This window comes from Cinclus cinclus, chromosome 3, assembly GCF_963662255.1.
Source record: "Cinclus cinclus chromosome 3, bCinCin1.1, whole genome shotgun sequence".
In the NCBI taxonomy this organism is placed as follows: domain Eukaryota; kingdom Metazoa; phylum Chordata; class Aves; order Passeriformes; family Cinclidae; genus Cinclus; species Cinclus cinclus.
In genome coordinates, this window is record NC_085048.1 from 1,255,676 (window position 1) to 1,272,877 (window position 17,202).

Consider the following 17,202-nt stretch of genomic DNA (forward strand, 5'->3'; position numbering starts at 1 on the left):
GGATCCGATGTTTCTGTCCTTTCCCAGCGACTTGAGAAAAGAATCCCAGTAATCCTCAAAAAAATCCCCAAAAAATCCCGGAAAAGAGAAATTCCTCATTTTTTCCGTTGGAAAGAGATTGGAATTCTGTGGATTCCTGCTGGAATTGGGCAGCCGGGACGGTTTGGTGTCCTGGAATCCCAAAAAAAATCCTGGAATTCTGGGATGGATCGGAGCCTCCCCTCAACATTCCCGACCCCGTTCCAGCCATTCCCAGGAATTCCATGGATCAGTCCCCTCCCCTCAACATTCCCGACCCCGTTCCAGCCATTCCCAGGAATTCCATGGATCAGTCCCCTCCCCTCAACATTCCCAATCCTGTTCCAGCCATTCCCAAGAATTCCATGGATCAGTCCCCTCCCATCAACATTCCCGACCCTGTTCCAGCCATTCCCAGGAATTCCATGGATCAGTCCCCTCCCCTCAACATTCCCGATCCTGTTCCAGCCATTCCCAGGAATTCCATGGATCAGTCCCCTCCCCTCAACATTCCCGACCCCGTTCCAGCCATTCCCAGGAATTCCATGGATCAGTCCCCTCCCGTCAACATTCCCGATCCTGTTCCAGCCATTCCCAGGAATTCCATGGATCAGTCCCCTCCCATCAACATTCCCGATCCTGTTCCAGCCATTCCCAGGAATTCCATGGATCAGTCCCCTCCCCTCAACATTCCCGACCCCGTTCCAGCCATTCCCAGGAATTCCATGGATCAGTCCCCTCCCCTCAACATTCCCAATCCTGTTCCAGCCATTCCCAAGAATTCCATGGATCAGTCCCCTCCCATCAACATTCCCGACCCTGTTCCAGCCATTCCCAGGAATTCCATGGATCAGTCCCCTCCCCTCAACATTCCCGATCCTGTTCCAGCCATTCCCAGGAATTCCATGGATCAGTCCCCTCCCCTCAACATTCCCGACCCCGTTCCAGCCATTCCCAGGAATTCCATGGATCAGTCCCCTCCCGTCAACATTCCCGATCCTGTTCCAGCCATTCCCAGGAATTCCATGGATCAGTCCCCTCCCCTCAACATTCCCAACCCTGTTCCAGCCATTCCCAGGAATTCCATGGATCAGTCCCCTCCCCTCAACATTCCCCATTTCCCCTCCAGCTATTCCCAGGAATTCCATGGATCAGTCCCCTCCCCTCAACATTCCCAACCCTGTTCCAGCCATTCCCAGGAATTCCATGGATCAGTCCCCTCCCCTCAACATTCCCGACCCCGTTCCAGCCATTCCCAGGAATTCCATGGATCAGTCCCCTCCCCTCAACATTCCCCATTTCCCCTCCAGCTATTCCCAGGAATTCCACCAGCAACAAGAAGGCAAAGAAGGAGCAATAAGGAAAAAACCCCCAGGAATTCCGACCCCAAATCCAATCCCGCCTCCCTCCCCAAATCCCTCTTTCCTTCGGGCTGCTCCGGAGATTTTTCCAGAGTTTTTTTGTTTTTTTTTTTTTTTTCCATTAACTCCCATCCATCTTCCCGCCATTGTCCGGGATCGACGTTTTCCCATTCATCGAATCCATTATCCGCCTTTCTTCGCGGAGCCCTCGCCGTTCCCATTCCCCTTTTTTTTTTTTTTTTTTTAATTTAATTTATTTTTATTTTTTTATTTCCCCCCCCCCCTCCCCATGGAGCCGTCTCCATCCGGAGCTTTTTTATCCGAGCACTCCAGAGCCACTTCCCGGCTCCTAAATGGATTTGACCTCCTCTCCTCCCGGAGCTTTATTCCCTTTGATTTTCCATCGGTTCATTATTCTCAGGGATAATAAAACCCTCCGGACAATCCGAGCTCATCCCGAGCTTTGGCGTCAGAGGCGGAGACGGCTCCGGACGCCTCTGGAAAAGGGGGAGCATCCGATGTCCCCCCTATCCCTGGAGTGGCTCCGGGCACAAAAAAAAAAAAAAATTAAAAGAAATAAAAAATAAAGAACAAAACAAAAAAAAAATAGGGAAAATGTTCCCGGTTTTTGAAGGAGACAAAGCTGGGCTCGGTACGGATGGATGGGATTTAGGGAAAAAGGGGGTGGGGAAATTTGGGATTTGTGGTGAAAATTCCGGGGTTTGGGGTTGCTTTTCTTGATTTTTTTTTTTATTTTTTGGGAGAGGAGAAGCAGGAGGGAAAGAGGGAGGAGGAATCTGGGATGTGATCCCTCCCAAAGAGGGAGAGGTGGGAATGTCCGGATGGAAAAGGGAAGGTTCCAGGGGAATTTGGGATCGGCGAGGGGCTCCGGGAGAGCTGGGATTGGGGAAAGGGACGGAAGGAGAGGAGCCAGGGGATGGAATTCCCACTGGGAAAGGGGAGACTTTTTTTGGGGGGGGGGGGAAGATTTTGGGAAGGAATTCCCGGCTGGGAGGGTGGGAAGGGGCTGGAAAAGAAATCCCAGAGAATCCCTGGATTCCGGGAGCGTCCAAGGAAATCCCGGAGCACCCTGGGATGGCGGGGTTGGGATGGGATGGGATTGAAGGTCCACGGATCCCATCCGTGCAATTCCGGGATTCCGGGATCCAGCACACTCAGGATCCATCCCGAGGGATTTTTATGGAATTCGGGGATGGAAAAGGGAAGGGAGACCCTTCCTGGAGTCCTGAATTCCCACGGAATTCCCAAAATTCCTTCCCGGAGAGGAGTCAGGATGGGAATGGATCCAATGCCGGGATGGGAATGGAGGGAATTCCCTGGGAAAGGGGGAAATGGGATTTGGGAAGGAATTCCCAGCTGGGCTGGAATTCCCAGAGAATCCCTGGGAGCGTCCAAGGAAAGTTTGGAGCAACTCGGGATGGGATGGGATGGGATGGGATAATGGGATGGGATAATGGGATAATGGGATAATGGGATAATGGGATAATGGGATAATGGGGTTGAAGGTCCAGGAATCCCGAATTCAAATAACCCTAACCCATCCCAAATTACTCTGGAATTCCGGGACTCTGGGATTCCGACTCCCTCCCTCTTTTCAGCTTCTCCTCTTCCCACTCTATCCCGAATCCCACTGGAATTCCCGGAATCCCAGGATCCCAAATCCATCACGAATCCCACCGGAATTCCCGGAATCCCAGGATCCCAAATCCATCACGAATCCCACCGGAATTCCCGGAATCCCGGGATCCCAAATCCATCTCAGATCCCACCAGAATTCCCGGAATCCCAGGATCCCAAATCCATCACGAATCCCACCGGAATTCCCGGAATCCCAGGATCCCAAATCCATCACGAATCCCACCGGAATTCCCGGAATCCCAGGATCCCAAATCCATCACGAATCCCACCGGAATTCCCGGAATCCCGCGATCCATCCCAAATCCCAAGATTCTCAATCCCGGGAATCCCAGGATTCCCAATCCTTCCTGAGAAATCTCCAGCTGGGAATTCCTGGGAATCCCAGGGAATTTCTGCATCCAGGGATTTGGGCTGGAGCGGGATCGGATCCAGATCTCATCGGATCTGGGATTCCCTGGAATTCAGGAACCTCTGGATTTCCTTTCCCCACTGATTATTCCCTGAAAAATCCCGGATTTTTGAGCTTGGAAACGGGATCTGAGTCAGGACATGGAAATCCCAAACCCGGATTGTGAAAATTTGGGAATCTCGGGGTTTTCCCGTCCGGCTTTTCCCAGAGATTTCGGTACCTCAGCAACTCCTTTTTTCTTTCTTTTTTCCCACCACCCAAAAAAAAAAAAAAAAAAAAAAATCATGGAAATCTTGGAATCTCGAGAGGTTTTAAGTTTGGGAATCGCGGATTTATGAAAACCGGGAATCGCGGATTTAGGGCCTGAAAAAAAAAAAAAACCTTTGAATCCGAGCTCGAAATCCGCCCCCATCCCAAAAAAAAATTTAAAAAAAAATTAAAAAAAAAAAATCCCGCAAAAGTCCCAAGTTTTTATTTTGGGGTTTTTGTTGGGTTTTTTTTTTTTTTTATTTTATTTTTTGTGCTCTTCCCTCAATTCCGGCTCCGACGGATTTGTGGGATTTGAGCCCATCCGTGATTTTCACACCCGGCCCCGGAGCTCATTCTCATCCAGGTGCGATCCCGTTCCCGGATAAATCGGGAAAGGGCAGGAATTACGTAGGAAAAACCGATCCCGTCAGGAAAGGACGGCACATCCCGAATTTCTGGGAATTACGATGTCCCACAAAAAAAAAAAAAAATTAAAAAACATAAAAGAAAAAAACCGGGATTATGGAAAACCTCCCTGCCCCTGGAACGACACGAGATGGAAAAATCCTTTCCCGACAAAATGATCCCGACATTTTTCCGACCGGGAAAATCCCTTTTTTTTTTTTCCAAGCTCGATTCCCGATAAATCATGGGATCGTTTTGGGATCGATTAGAGAGAAAAGAAATTCCTGCCAATGGGATTTTTTTCCTGGTTTTTTTCCTGTTTTTTTCCCCGTTTTTCCCACTTTTTTCCCCACATTTTTTCCCATTTTTCCCACTTTTCCCCCCCTTTTTTTCCCCAATTTTTCCCATTTTCCCCTGTTTTTTCCCGATTTCCCCCCCCCCCATACTTTTTCCTGGTCTTTTTCACATTTTTTTCCCATTTTCCCCATTTCCCACCCTTTTCCCCCATTTCCCAATTTTCTTGATTTTTTTCCCGATTTTTCCTGATTTTTCCCTGTTTTTTCCTGATTTTTTTTCCCTTTTATTTCCTGATTTTTTTCCCGACTTTTCCCTGGGTTTTTTTCCTGATTTTTCCCGATTTTTTTCCTGATTTTTTCCTGACTTTTCCCAATTTTCCTGATTTTTCCCATTTTCCCCCATTTTCCCTGTTTTTTCCTGAATTTTCCCGATTTTTCCCGATTTTTCCCTGGGTTTTTTTTCCCTGATTTTTCCCTGGTTTTTCCCTGTTTTTTTTTTTTCCCATTTTTCCCGATTTTTCCCATTATTCCTGGTTTTCCCCATTTTCCCTGTTTTTTCCTGATTTTTTCCCTGCATATTCCCACTTTTTCCTGGATTTTCCACATTTTTTTCCCATTTTCCCCATTTCCCACCCTTTCCCCCAATTTCCCAATTTTCCTGATTTTCCCCCCATTTTTTCCTGATTTTTTCCCCCTGATTTTTCCCGATTTTTCCCTGTTTTTTTCCTGACTTTTCCCATTTTTTTCCGGTTTTTTTCCCCTGTTTTTTTCCCAATTTTTCCCTGTTTTTTTTCCCTGATTTTTCCCTGTTTTTTCCCGAATTTTTCCAGATTTTTCCCTACTTTTTTTCCTGACTTTTCCAATTTTTCCTGGTTTTCCCCATTTTCCCTGTTTTTTCCTGATTTTTCCCTGTTTATTCCCACTTTTTCCTGGTTTTTTCACATTTTTTCCCATTTTCCCCCCATTTTTCCTGTTTTTTCCCCATTTTTCCCATTTTCTCCCATTATTCCTCCATTTTCCCCCCCTTTTTTCCATTCCCCCCATTTTTCCCTGATTTTCCCATTTTTCCCCCATTTTCCCCATTTTTCCCAATTTTTCCCCCTTTTTTTTTGCTATTTTTTCCCGTTTTCCCCATTTTTCTCATTTTTCCCATTTTTCCCTTTTCTCCCCCATTTTTTTCCTGTTTTTTCCCCCTGTTTCTCCCATTTTCCCCCCTTTTTTCCTGTTTTTTTCCCGTTTTTCCCATTTTCTCCCCATTTTTCCTGCTTTTTTTTCCCATTTTCCCCCCATTTTTCCCCCATTTCCCCCCATTTTTCCCCCCATTTTTTCCTGTTTTTTTCCTCGTTTTTCCCATTTTCCCCCATTTTTTCCTGTTTTTTTCCTCGTTTTTCCCATTTTCCCCCATTTTTTCCTGTTTTTTTCCCCCATTTTCCCCCCATTTCCCCCCCATTTTCCCCATTTTTCTCTTTTTCCCCCCATTTTTCCCCCATTTTTTTCCCATCTCCCCCTCTCCTGCCATCCGCCCACATCCACAAATCCCACAAAAAACCAAAAAAAAACCCCAATCCTGGGAATTATCCCTCCCAGGAAAATGGGAATCCCTTCGCATTTATCCCCCGGCACCACAAATCCCTGAGAATTCCGGGAATTCCAACCTCGCATTTAACAAATCCCAACATTTTTCCCCAACCTTAAATCCACAATTCCCAACTTTAGGTTGGGAAAAAAAAAAAAAAAATTAAAAAAAAAATTTAAAAAATTTCCCCAATTCCCAGGAATTCCAAGATTTCCATGATTTTTTTTGGGGGGGGGGGGGTTTTAGGGGGGGAGCAGGGATTGGGAATTTGGGATTATGGGATTTGGGGTTTGGGGTTTGGGGTTTCGGGTTTGGGGTTTGGGGTTTGGGATTTGGGATTTGGGGTTTGGGATTTGGGGTTTGGGATTCAGGATTCGGGATTCAGGATCAGGGGTTTGAGATTTGGGATCTGGGGTTTAGGGTTTGGGGTTCGGGGTTTGGGATTTGGGATTCGGGATCTGGAATGGGAATTTGGGATTATGGGATTTGGGATTTGGGGTTTGGAATTTGGGATTTGGGGTTTGGGGTTTGGGATTCAGGATTCGGGATTCAGGATCAGGGGTTTGAGATTTGGGATCTGGGATCTGGGATTTGGGATTTGGGGTTGCGGGTTTGGGGTTCGGGATTCAGGATCAGGGGTTTGGGATTTAGGAATCTGGGATTTGAGATGGATTTGGGATCTGGGATAAATTTGGGATGGATTTGGGATTTGAGATCTGGGGTGGATTTGGGGAAAAAATGAGGAAGGTTTGGGAAGAATTTGGGAGATGGGAAAGGGTTTTAGGGATGGGATTTTGGGATTTGGGATCAGGGGTTCTTATTTTACTTTATTTTATATTTTTTTATTTTATCAATTTTATTTATTGTACTGTATTGTGTATTTTATTTTATTTTATTTTATTTATTTCATTTTATTTCATTTTATTTCATTTTATTTTACACTTCACTAATTCCATTTTTTATTTCACTTCACCTTCCCTCCCTCCCATTTTCATTTCCATTCCCCTTCTCTTTTTTTTACCCCATTCCCATTTTATTTTTTTTTATTTTACCTCCCTTTATTTCAATTTTTATTTTTATTTTATTTTTATTTTTATTTTTATTTTTATTTTTATTTTATTTTTATTTTTAATTTTATTTTTATTTTTATTTTATTTTTATTTTTATTTTTATTTTTATTTTTATTTTTATTTTTATTTTTATTTTTATTTTTTAATTTTTATTTTTATTTTTAGTTATTTTTCCTCTCTCTCTCTCTCTTTCTCTCCATCTTTTCCCATCTCCCCAAAACCACCCTGGAAAATTTTCCCGGTTCTGCAAATCCCGGTTCCTTTGTTCCCACCTGGATCCATCCCGATTTTCCCCCCTCTGGCTCCTCCTTTCCCTCTGGATATAAAAAACCTCGGGAAGAGCCGAGAGGAGCCAGAGATTCCCTGGAAACCGCAGCAGGGGGGAAAAAAAAAAAAAACAACAACAAAAAAGGAAAACAAAAAAAAAAAAGCCGGGAAGGAGCAGCCGGGATCCAATTCCCAGGTAAATCCCAAAAAAAAAAAAAAAATAAAACAGGGGAAAAAAAAGTTGGTTTTTTTTCAGTTTTCGCAGAATTTTTGGGGCTTTTTTTTTTAGGTGGGGAATGGGTAGGGGGGAATAAAAAAAATAAAAATAAAAATAGGAATGGGAATGGGAATAGGAATAAAAGTAGAAATAGAAGTAAAAGTAAAAATAGAAATAAAAGTAAAAATAAAATAGAAATAAAAATAAAAATAGAAATAGGAATGGAAATAGAAATAGAAATAGAAATAGAAATAGAAATAGAAATAGAAATAGAAATAGAAATAGAAATAGAAATAGAAATAAAAGTAAAAATAGAAATAAAAATAAAATAGAAAATAGAAATAGAAATAGAAATAGAAATAGAAATAGAAATAGAAATAGAAATAGAAATAGAAATAAAAATAGAAATAGAAGCAGAATTAAAAGTAAAAATAGAAATAAAAATAAAAGTAAAAGTAAAAATAAAAATAGAAGTAAAAGTTAAAATAAAAAATAGAAATAAAAATAAAAAGTAAAAATAAAAAGTAAAAATAAAAATAAAAATAGAAATAGAAATAAAAGTAAAAATAGAAACAAAAATAAAAGTAAAAATAAAAATAAAAATAGAAATACAAGTTAAAATAAAACTCGAAATAAAAATAAAAATAAAAATAAAAGTAAAAGTAAAAATAAAAATAAAAAATAAAATAAAAATAAAAATAGAAATAAAAAATAGAAATAAAAATAAAAAGAAACATAAAAAGAAATAAAATTAAAATAAAAACTCCGGGAATTTTTAATTTTTCCTGGGATTTTTTCCTCCCCTCCGGGAACGCTCCGGAGGGAATTTTTTTTTTTTTTATTTTTTCTCCCGATTTTTTTTTTTTTAAGGATTCCCAATCCTTGGAATTCCGCTTTTTTTTTTCCCTCCCCCCCCTCAAAAAAAAAACAAAAAAACAAAAAAAAAACCAAAAAACCAAATTTAGGGAAAAATTCCCCACCTGGATATTCCCAGATTTTTTTTTTTTTTTTTTTTTTTGTAGGGGGGGGAGAGAGAGAGGAGGGGAAAAAAAAAATGGGAATTTTAATGGGAATAACGCAGGGAATTTTTTTCCCGAGGGAAACTGAGGCACGGGGAATAGAACTCCGATCCCGAAGGAATTCCGGAATTTCCCAGCAGTTACAAGGAATTTTTTTTTTTCTTTTTTTTTGGGGGGGTGGGGGGGATTTATTTATTTATTTATTTATTTATTCATTTATTTATTTATTCATTTATTTATTTATTCATTTATTTATTTATTTATTTATTTATTTATTCATTTATTTATTTATTTATTTATTCATTTATTCATTTATTTATTCATTCATTTATTTATTTATTTATTTATTTATTTATTTATTCATTTATTTATTTATTTATTCATTTATTCATTTATTTATTTATTTATTCATTTATTTATTTATTTATTCATTTATTTATTTATTCATTTATTTATTCATTTATTCATTTATTCATTTATTTATTTATTCGTTTATTTATTTATTTATTCATTCATTTATTTATTTATTCATTTATTTATTTATTCATTCATTTATTTATTCATTCATTTATTTATTTATTCATTTATTTATTCATTTATTTATTTTATTTTCCCCCCGCAGTTTCTTCCCCGTTTTCCGGTTCTCCTCTCCCGGTGTGATCCCGTTTTTTCCGGCCGGGATGGGATCGGGAATCCTTCCCGTGGTGCTGGGGTTGATCCTTTGGAATTGCGTCGGAGCTTCCGATCCGTGCCGGGAGAATTCCAAGTGCCGGGATCTGAGCAGCGAAGCCGGAATTCTGGTAAATCCTGGGAATTTGGGAATGTGGGATGAAGGGTTGGGAATGAGGGAAAGGGAAGGGATGGAAGCGAGGTGGGATTTGGGAATGGGGATTTTCCCAGATTTTTTTGGGGGGGGATCAAATGCCAATAATCCCAAAAGATTTCCTTGGGAAATCAAATGCCAAAATTCCAAAAAAAAAAAAAAAAAAAAAAAAAGAAAGAAGGGATTTGGGAATAAGAATTTTCCTGGAGGTATTTTGGGGTTCAAATCCCAAAAAAAAAAAAAAAAAAAAAAAAAAAAAAGCCTAAATTTGGGAATTCCCAAATCCCTGCCACAGGGGATTCCCCCAAAATTTTTCCACTTCCAGAGGCTCCCGAGTCCCCCATTCCCAAACAATCCCAAACTCCAGGATCATGAAAAGTGGGAATCCCATCCCAGAATTCCCATTCCTTGCGGTTTTCCAGGGAATTCCCAAATTTGGGCTTCTCCCAAAATTTTTCCGCTTCCGGAGGCTCCCGAGTCCCCCATTCCCAAACGATTCCCGACCATCCCGAAAAGTTGGAATTCTACCCCAGAATTCCCATTCCTTGGATTTACCCCAGGGAATTCCCAAACATGAGAATTCCCCAATTTTTTTTTTTTTTTTTTTTTTTTGCGAAAACCTTCCAGAGGCTCCCGAGTCCCCCATTCCCAAATGATCCCAAACTCCAGGATCGTGAAAAGTGGGAATCCCATCCCAGAATTCCCATTCCTTGCGGCTTTCCGGTGAATTCCCAAACCCCTCCCAAAAGGGATTTTCCCAAAATTTTTCCGCTTCCAGACGCTCCCGAGTCCCCCATTCCCAAACGATCCCGGCCATCCCGAAAAGTTGGAATTCCATCTCGGAGTTCCCGTTCCTTGCATTTTCCCAAGGAATTCCCAAACATGGGAATTCCCAACCATGAAGATTCCCAAAATTTTCTGTGGGAACGCCTCTTCCAGAGGCTCCCGAGTCCCCCATTCCCAAACGATTCCCAATCCAGATTTATCACCAAAGGTTGGAATTCCATCCCGCAATTCCCGTCGCCCTCATTTTTCCTGGCAATTCCCAAACATGGGATTTTTTTTTTTTTTTTTTTTTTTGGGAACGCCGCTCCCAGAGGACCCCGAGTCCCCCATTCCCAAATAACCCCGACCGCCCCTCAAAAAAAAAAAAAAAAAAAAAAAAAAGTGGGAACTCCATGCGGGAATTCCCATTTCCCGCCTCGTTCCAGGCCTGCGCGGGATCGTGCCGGGCCCGGCTTTCCTTGGAATCTCCGCTTTTTCCTGGGAATGGGCAATTCCAGCCCCTCTCCGAGAGCCTCCGCAGGTACGTCATGAGCCACTTCCGGTGGAACCAATTCGGTCGGAAAAACAGCAGCGATCCCGGGATGAGGAAACGGGAAGAGGGAGCCGGGAACGATCCCGGAATTCCCTTTTCCCGCCGTTCGGAAGAGGCGGGAAAAGACGGGAAGCGCTCGTATTCCATGGAGCACTTCCGGTGGGGAAAACCCGTCGGCCGCAAGAGGAGACCAGTCAAGGTTTATCCCAACGGAGCCGAGGAGGAATCGGCGGAGAATTCCCAGCTGGAATTCCGGCGGGCAGAGCCCTCGGAAGAGGAGGAGGAAGAGGAAGAGGAGGAATTCCCGAAATTCCCACGGAATTCCCAGAAGAAGAAGCGTTACGGAGGCTTCATGAGCTCGGAGAGGATCCGGACTCCGCTGGTGACGCTCTTCAAGAACGCCATCGGGAAAAGCTTTTCCAAGGACGGGCAGTGACGGAAAAATCCGGGAAAGAAATTTAAAAAAAAAACAACAACAACAAAAAAAAAACAAACAAAAAAAAAACAAAACGGAAAAAATCCGGGAAAAATCCCACGGGATTCGAGCCGCCCCCTCCCCTGTAGTGTCCCCTTAGCGCTTAATCCTTCCTAATTAAAATTAAAAAAAAATAATAAAATACATATATATTAAAATTAAGAATCCCGGGATTCCGGGTGGGAATGAGGGCGGTGGAATTCTTGGCTGGGGATTCTTGGAATGGGACGGAACCCGGTCGGGAATTCTTGGGATGGCAGGATCCCGTAAAAATATCGTAAAGGAGGGATGGAAAATTCCCGAAGAAATTTAAAAAAAAAAAAAAAAAAAAAAAGATTAACGGATGAGAGCGTTTGGAGAACGGGGACAAAATGGGAATCGGGGAAGAATCGGAAGGTTGGGAATGGGTGGAGGGGACAAAAATTTGGGATGAGGGAATGAGGTGGAATTCCCGGTTTGGGAATTCTGGGAAGGAACTGGGAATTTTTTCCATGGGGAAACCAGAGCCGGGGCAGGGCACAGGGAATGGATTCCCACGGGAAAAGGGGGGATGTTTTTGGGATGGAATTCCCGGCTGGGAGGGTGGGGAGAGACTGGAAAAGAATTCCCAGAGAATCCCTGGATCGCCGGGAGTATCCAAGAAAATCCTGGATCCACCCTGGGATTGTGGGATTGCACCGGGTTGGGATTTAAAATCCGCCGATCCTATCAACGGAATTCCGGGATTCTGTGATCCAGGACGCTCAGGATCCATCCTGAAGGATTTTTTAATGGGATTTGGGGATGGAAAAGGGAAGGGAGACCCTTCCTGGAGTTCCAAATTCCCGGAATTCCTTCTCAGGGAGAGGAGTCAGGATGGGGATGGTTCCAACGCCGGGCTGGGAGAGCTGGGAATGGAGGGAATTCCCTGGGAAAGGGGGGGAGTGGGATTTGGGAAGGAATTCCCGGCTGGGCTGGAATTCCCAGAGAATTCCCGGATCCCTGGGAGTGTCCAAGGAAAGTCTGGGATGCGTCCCTGCCCATGGAATGGGATTTCAGATCCTTTCCCATCCAAACCATTCCGGGATCCCTCCCAAATCCAACATCGCCTTGGAAAAGCACCGGAGCCCTCCCCGTTATCCCTGGAAAAAATCAGCCCGGGATTCCGGAATCGGGAATTCAGTTTTGGAATTCCACTGCTTCTGTTGGAGCTGATCCCAACCCCAGGAATGCCCCCGACTCCCCACATTCCATGGGTACCATTCCCAATGCTGACCCCGATCCCGATCGCATTCCTGATCCTAATCCTCATCCCAATCCTAATCCCAATCTCGATCCCAATCCTAATCTCAATCCCGATCCCATTCCGGGTCCCGATCGCAATCAAAATCCTGATCCTGGTCACTATTCCAATCCCAATCCCAGTTTAGATCCGTCCCAATCCCGATCCTGATCACGATCCCCATCTCCATCCCAGTCCTGATCCTGACCCTGACACCCTTCCCGATCTCAATCCCGGCTCCAATCCTGATCCCAATCCCAGTCCCGAATCTGATCCTGACCCTGATCCGAATCCCAGTCTCAATCTCAATCCCAATTCCAGTCTCAATCATAATCCAAATCCTGTTCCTGATCCCAATCCTAATCTCGATCTTGACCCCAATCCCAATCCAGATCCCAATCCAGATCCCAATCCAGATCCCAATCCAGATCCCAATCCAGATCCCAGTGCAGATCCCAATCCCAATCTGACCCTGCTCCCAACCCCAATCTCAATGCTGATCCCAATCCCAATCCCGATCACAATCCCAACACCAATCCCAATTCCCATCCCAATCCCAATCTTAATCCCAGTCCTGACCCTGATCCCAATCTCAATCTTGATCCCGTTCCTGTTCCCAATCCAAATCAAAATCCTCATCCCAATCCCCATCCCCATCCCAATGCTGATTCCAATCCTGATCCCAACATCCATCCCAGTCCCAATCTCGATCCCAGTCCCATTCCAAATCCCAATCCCCGTCTCCATCCCAGTCCTGATCCTGATCCCGATCCCAATCCCCATCTCAATTCTGATCCCGATCCTGATCTTTCAAATCCCAACTCCTATCCTGATCCTGATCCCAATCCCAATCCCAATCCCAAGACCCATCCCCATCATGATCCCAATCTTGCTCCTTATCCTAATCCTGATCCCAGTCCCAATCCTAATCTAAATCCTGATCCTGATCCCAATCCCAATCCCCAATTTGATCCCAATCCCAATCGCAATCCCAGCAACAATAACAATCCCAATCCCAATTGTAATCCTAATTCCAATCCTAATTCCAATCCCAATCCCAATCCAGATCCCGGTCCTGATCGTGGCCGCGGGGCACAAATAAAAAATCCGTCGTTTCTCCAATAAAATTTATGGATTTGGACCACACAACTCCCGTCCTTCCCCAAATCCAAGCCGGATCCGGATTCGAGCTCTCCCGGCTCCTCCCTGCAGTGCTGTGGGAGGAATTCAGGAGGAATTCTCCGGAAAAAAAAAAATTCCCAACCATCCCTGAGTTTGGATCTCCTGGAATCGCCGCCACCGCTCCAAGTCCGACATTCCCGCGGCGGAAAAATCCCGGGGGGGGGGGGGGGGGGGGAAATTAAAAACCCGTATCCGCCTTTCCCATCTTTTCCATGGAATAAAATCCACACCCGCCCCAGTCGAAAAAAAAAAACAACAACAAAAAAACAAAAATAACCAAAAAAAAATCCTCCGGGAAGGGCCGTGCCGAGGGGATGGGTTCCAGATCCCGGTGGATATTCCCGAGGAATCCTCAGGAATTTTCCAGCACCTGGTGGGGCAGGGGCACGGCGGCGGCTCCGAGGAACGATCCCGGTTTTTCCCGGCCCTTCAGGAAAAAAGTCAGGAGCTCCCCTTTGCCCTTGACGTAGACGGCGCCGCGCCGGACGAAGCGGAATCCGTATTCCTTCAGGATCTGCTGCGTCTCCTCCACCACCTGCCCGGAAAAGCGGGAATCTGGGAATCTTTCCTCGCTGTGGGATGTGGGGGAAAGCGGGAAGAGCCCGGAGAAACCGTCGGATTCCAGCTGCGGATGGAAAATCCCCAGGAAGGAGGAAAATTCATGGGATGGGATAATGGGGTAATGGGATAATGGGGTAATGGGATAATGGGGTAATGGGATAATGGGGTAATGGGGTAATGGGTTAATGGGATAATGGGATAATGGGGAAATGGGATAATGGGTAATGGGGTAATGGGGTAATGGGATAATGGGGTAATGGGGTAATGGGATAATGGGGTAATGGGATAATGGGATAATGGGATAATGGGATAATGGGGTAATGGGGTTATGGGGTAATGGGATAATGGGGTAATGGGGTAATGGGATAATGGGATAATGGGATAATGGGGTAATGGGATAATGGGGTTATGGGGTAATGGGATAATGGGGTAATGGGGTAATGGGATAATGGGATAATGGGATAATGGGGTAATGGGATAATGGGGTTATGGGGTAATGGGATAATGGGGTAATGGGGTAATGGGATAATGGGATAATGGGGTAATGGGGTAATGGGATAATGGGATAATGGGGTAATGGGATAATGGGGTTATGGGGTAATGGGATAATGGGGTAATGGGGTAATGGGATAATGGGATAATGGGGTAATGGGGTAATGGGATAATGGGATAATGGGGTAATGGGGTAATGGGATAATGGGATAATGGGGTAATGGGGTAATGGGATAATGGGGTAATGGGATAATGGGGTAATGGGGTAATGGGATAATGGGGTAATGGGATAATGGGGTAATGGGGTAATGGGATTGCTAGAGGATTACTGGATCCCTGGGAGTGTCCAAGGAAAAGTTGGAACACCCTGGGATGGCAGGGATGGGATGGGATGGGATGGGATTTCAGGTCCATGGATCCCATCCCAAACCATTCCGGGATTCTGGGATCCAGGACACTCAGGATCCATCCCTGATGGATTTTTATGGAATTCGGGGATAGAAAAGGAGGAAAAAAGGAAAGGAGACCCTTCCTGGAGTCCTGAGATTCCCAGTGAAGTCCTGTTCTGATCCCACCTGGATATTCCCTGTGATTCCCAATTGGACATTCCCACAATTCCCAGGCTGATCCCACCTGGTTGTTCCCCATCCCACCAGGATGTTCCCTGTGATTCCCGATGGGATATTCCTGATCACTCCTGGTGCGATCCCACCTGGATATTCCCAGTCGTTCACAGTGTGATCACACCTGGACATTCCCCATCCCACCTGGATATTCCCAAGATTCCAGGGGTGATCCCACCTGGATATCCTCACTTATTCCCAGTTGCGTGATCCCACCTGGACATTCCTGAGACTCCCAGGATGATTCCACCTGGATATTCCCAATTATTCCCAGCCGGATAATCCCACCTGCTCACTCACTCCCGACGTTCCCGGCGGGGCGATCCCACCTGAATATTCCCAGTCATTCCCAGTTTGATGACCCCACCTGGCCACTCATTCCCGACCATTCCTGGCTGGGATGTTCCCACCCGTCCCGACATTCCCGGCATTCCTGAAGGTGCGATCCCTGCAGTCCCCTCACTCCAGCCATTCCTGGCAGTGCGATCCCACCCGTCCCGACATTCCCGACATTCCCAACTGAGTGATCCCACCTGGACATTCCCAACATTCCCGGTTGGGTGTTCCCACCTGGACATTCCCAACCATTCCCAACTGAGTGATCCCACCTGGATATTCCCAACATTCCCAACTGGATGATCCCACCTGGACATTCCCAACATTCCCAACCAGGTGATCCCACCTGGATATTCCCAACATTCCCAACTGGATGATCCCACCTGGACATTCCCAACATTCCCAACCAGGTGATTCCACCTGGACATTCCCAACCATTCCCTGTTGGGTGATCCCACCTGAACACTCATTCCCGACATTCCCACATGGGTGATCCCACCTGAATATTCCCACGTATTCCCAGTGCGATCCCACCTGACCATTCACTCCCAACCATTCCCAGTTGGGTGATCCCGCCAATCCCCTCACTCCCCACATTCCCGGCGGTGCGATCCCACCCGTCCCGACATTCCCGGCATTCCCACCTGGATGTTCCCCATGACTCCGGTGGATTCCATCCTGCTGGCCACGTTGACCGTGTTGCCCCAGATGTCGTAGTGGGGTTTGCGGGCCCCGATCACCCCGGCCAGCACCGCCCCCTTGTTCATTCCTACCCCGGCAGGAGGGGGGGGGGGAAAAAAAAATCCACACGGATAACGCCGGGAACATCCCGGGATTCCCGGAATTCCCGGCGTTTCCCCCCGGACTTGCCGATGCGCAGCATGAAGTTGTTGAAGGACTGGTAGTTGATGTTCATCAGCGTCACCTTCATGGCCAGCGCGAAGTCGGCCAGGTCGGCCAAGTGCTGCCAGCGCTCCCGCTCCGACCGCGGCTCCTTCTGCGCGGAATTCCCGGGAATCGGCCCACCCCTTCCTTCCCGCCTTCTCCCGGCGGTGAAGGGACGGCGGGAACGGGGGAAGATGGGAGACGGGGATGGGAGGTGGGGATGGGGTTTGGGGAATGGAATATGGAGATGGGATATGGAGATGGAGATGGGATTTGAGGATGGGATATGGGAAATGGAGATGGGATTTGGGGATGGGACACAGGGATGGGATTTGGGGATGATTTGGGGAATGGATACGGAGATGGGACATGGAGATGGAGATGGAGACGGCACATGGGAGATGGAGATGGGATTTGGGGATGGGACACAGGGATGGGATTTGGGGATGGGATTTGGGAAATGGATATGGAGATGGGACATGGAGATGGAGATGATGGAGATGGGATATGGAGATGGAGATGATGGAGATGGAGATGGAGATGGAGATGATGGAGAGGGAACATGGGATATGGATATGGAGATGGAGACGGGATTTGGGGATGGGACACAGGGATGGGATTTGGGGAATGGATACGGAGATGGGACATGGAGATGGAGATGATGGAGATGCAGATGGGATATGGAGATGGAGATGGGATA

The 17,202-nt window shown here is 45.6% G+C and overlaps 2 protein-coding genes across 2 annotated transcripts in view; one reads left to right on the forward strand and one right to left on the reverse strand.

Moving 5' to 3' along the window:
- Positions 1–9,094: 9,094 nt before the first annotated feature.
- Positions 9,095–11,519, forward strand: POMC (proopiomelanocortin). The gene is made up of 2 exons (XM_062489589.1): positions 9,095–9,346; positions 10,581–11,519. The coding sequence occupies exons 1-2, from the start codon at positions 9,227–9,229 to the stop codon at positions 11,121–11,123; spliced, it is 663 nt and encodes a 220-aa protein (XP_062345573.1). The 5' UTR covers positions 9,095–9,226; the 3' UTR covers positions 11,124–11,519.
- A 2,333-nt stretch (positions 11,520–13,852) lies between these two features.
- Positions 13,853–17,202, reverse strand: part of ADCY3 (adenylate cyclase 3) — a 40,403-nt gene continuing 37,053 nt past the window's right edge. Inside the window, exons 18-20 of the mRNA XM_062489588.1 lie at positions 16,488–16,614; positions 16,262–16,386; positions 13,853–14,140 (exon numbers count right to left, since the gene is read on the reverse strand). Of these exons, the coding sequence (XP_062345572.1) occupies positions 13,958–14,140; positions 16,262–16,386; positions 16,488–16,614 (435 nt within the window). The 3' untranslated portion in view covers positions 13,853–13,957. The remainder of the gene's footprint in view (positions 14,141–16,261; positions 16,387–16,487; positions 16,615–17,202) is intronic.

Bases quoted from the DNA above. Each gene is read 5' to 3' on its own strand.
- POMC (XM_062489589.1), top strand. From the start codon at position 9,227: ATGGGATCGGGAATCCTTCCCGTGGTGCTGGGGTTGATCCTTTGGAAT. The intron at 9,347-10,580 runs GTAAATCCTGGG...GCCTCGTTCCAG, and splicing joins GCAGCGAAGCCGGAATTCTG to GCCTGCGCGGGATCGTGCCG.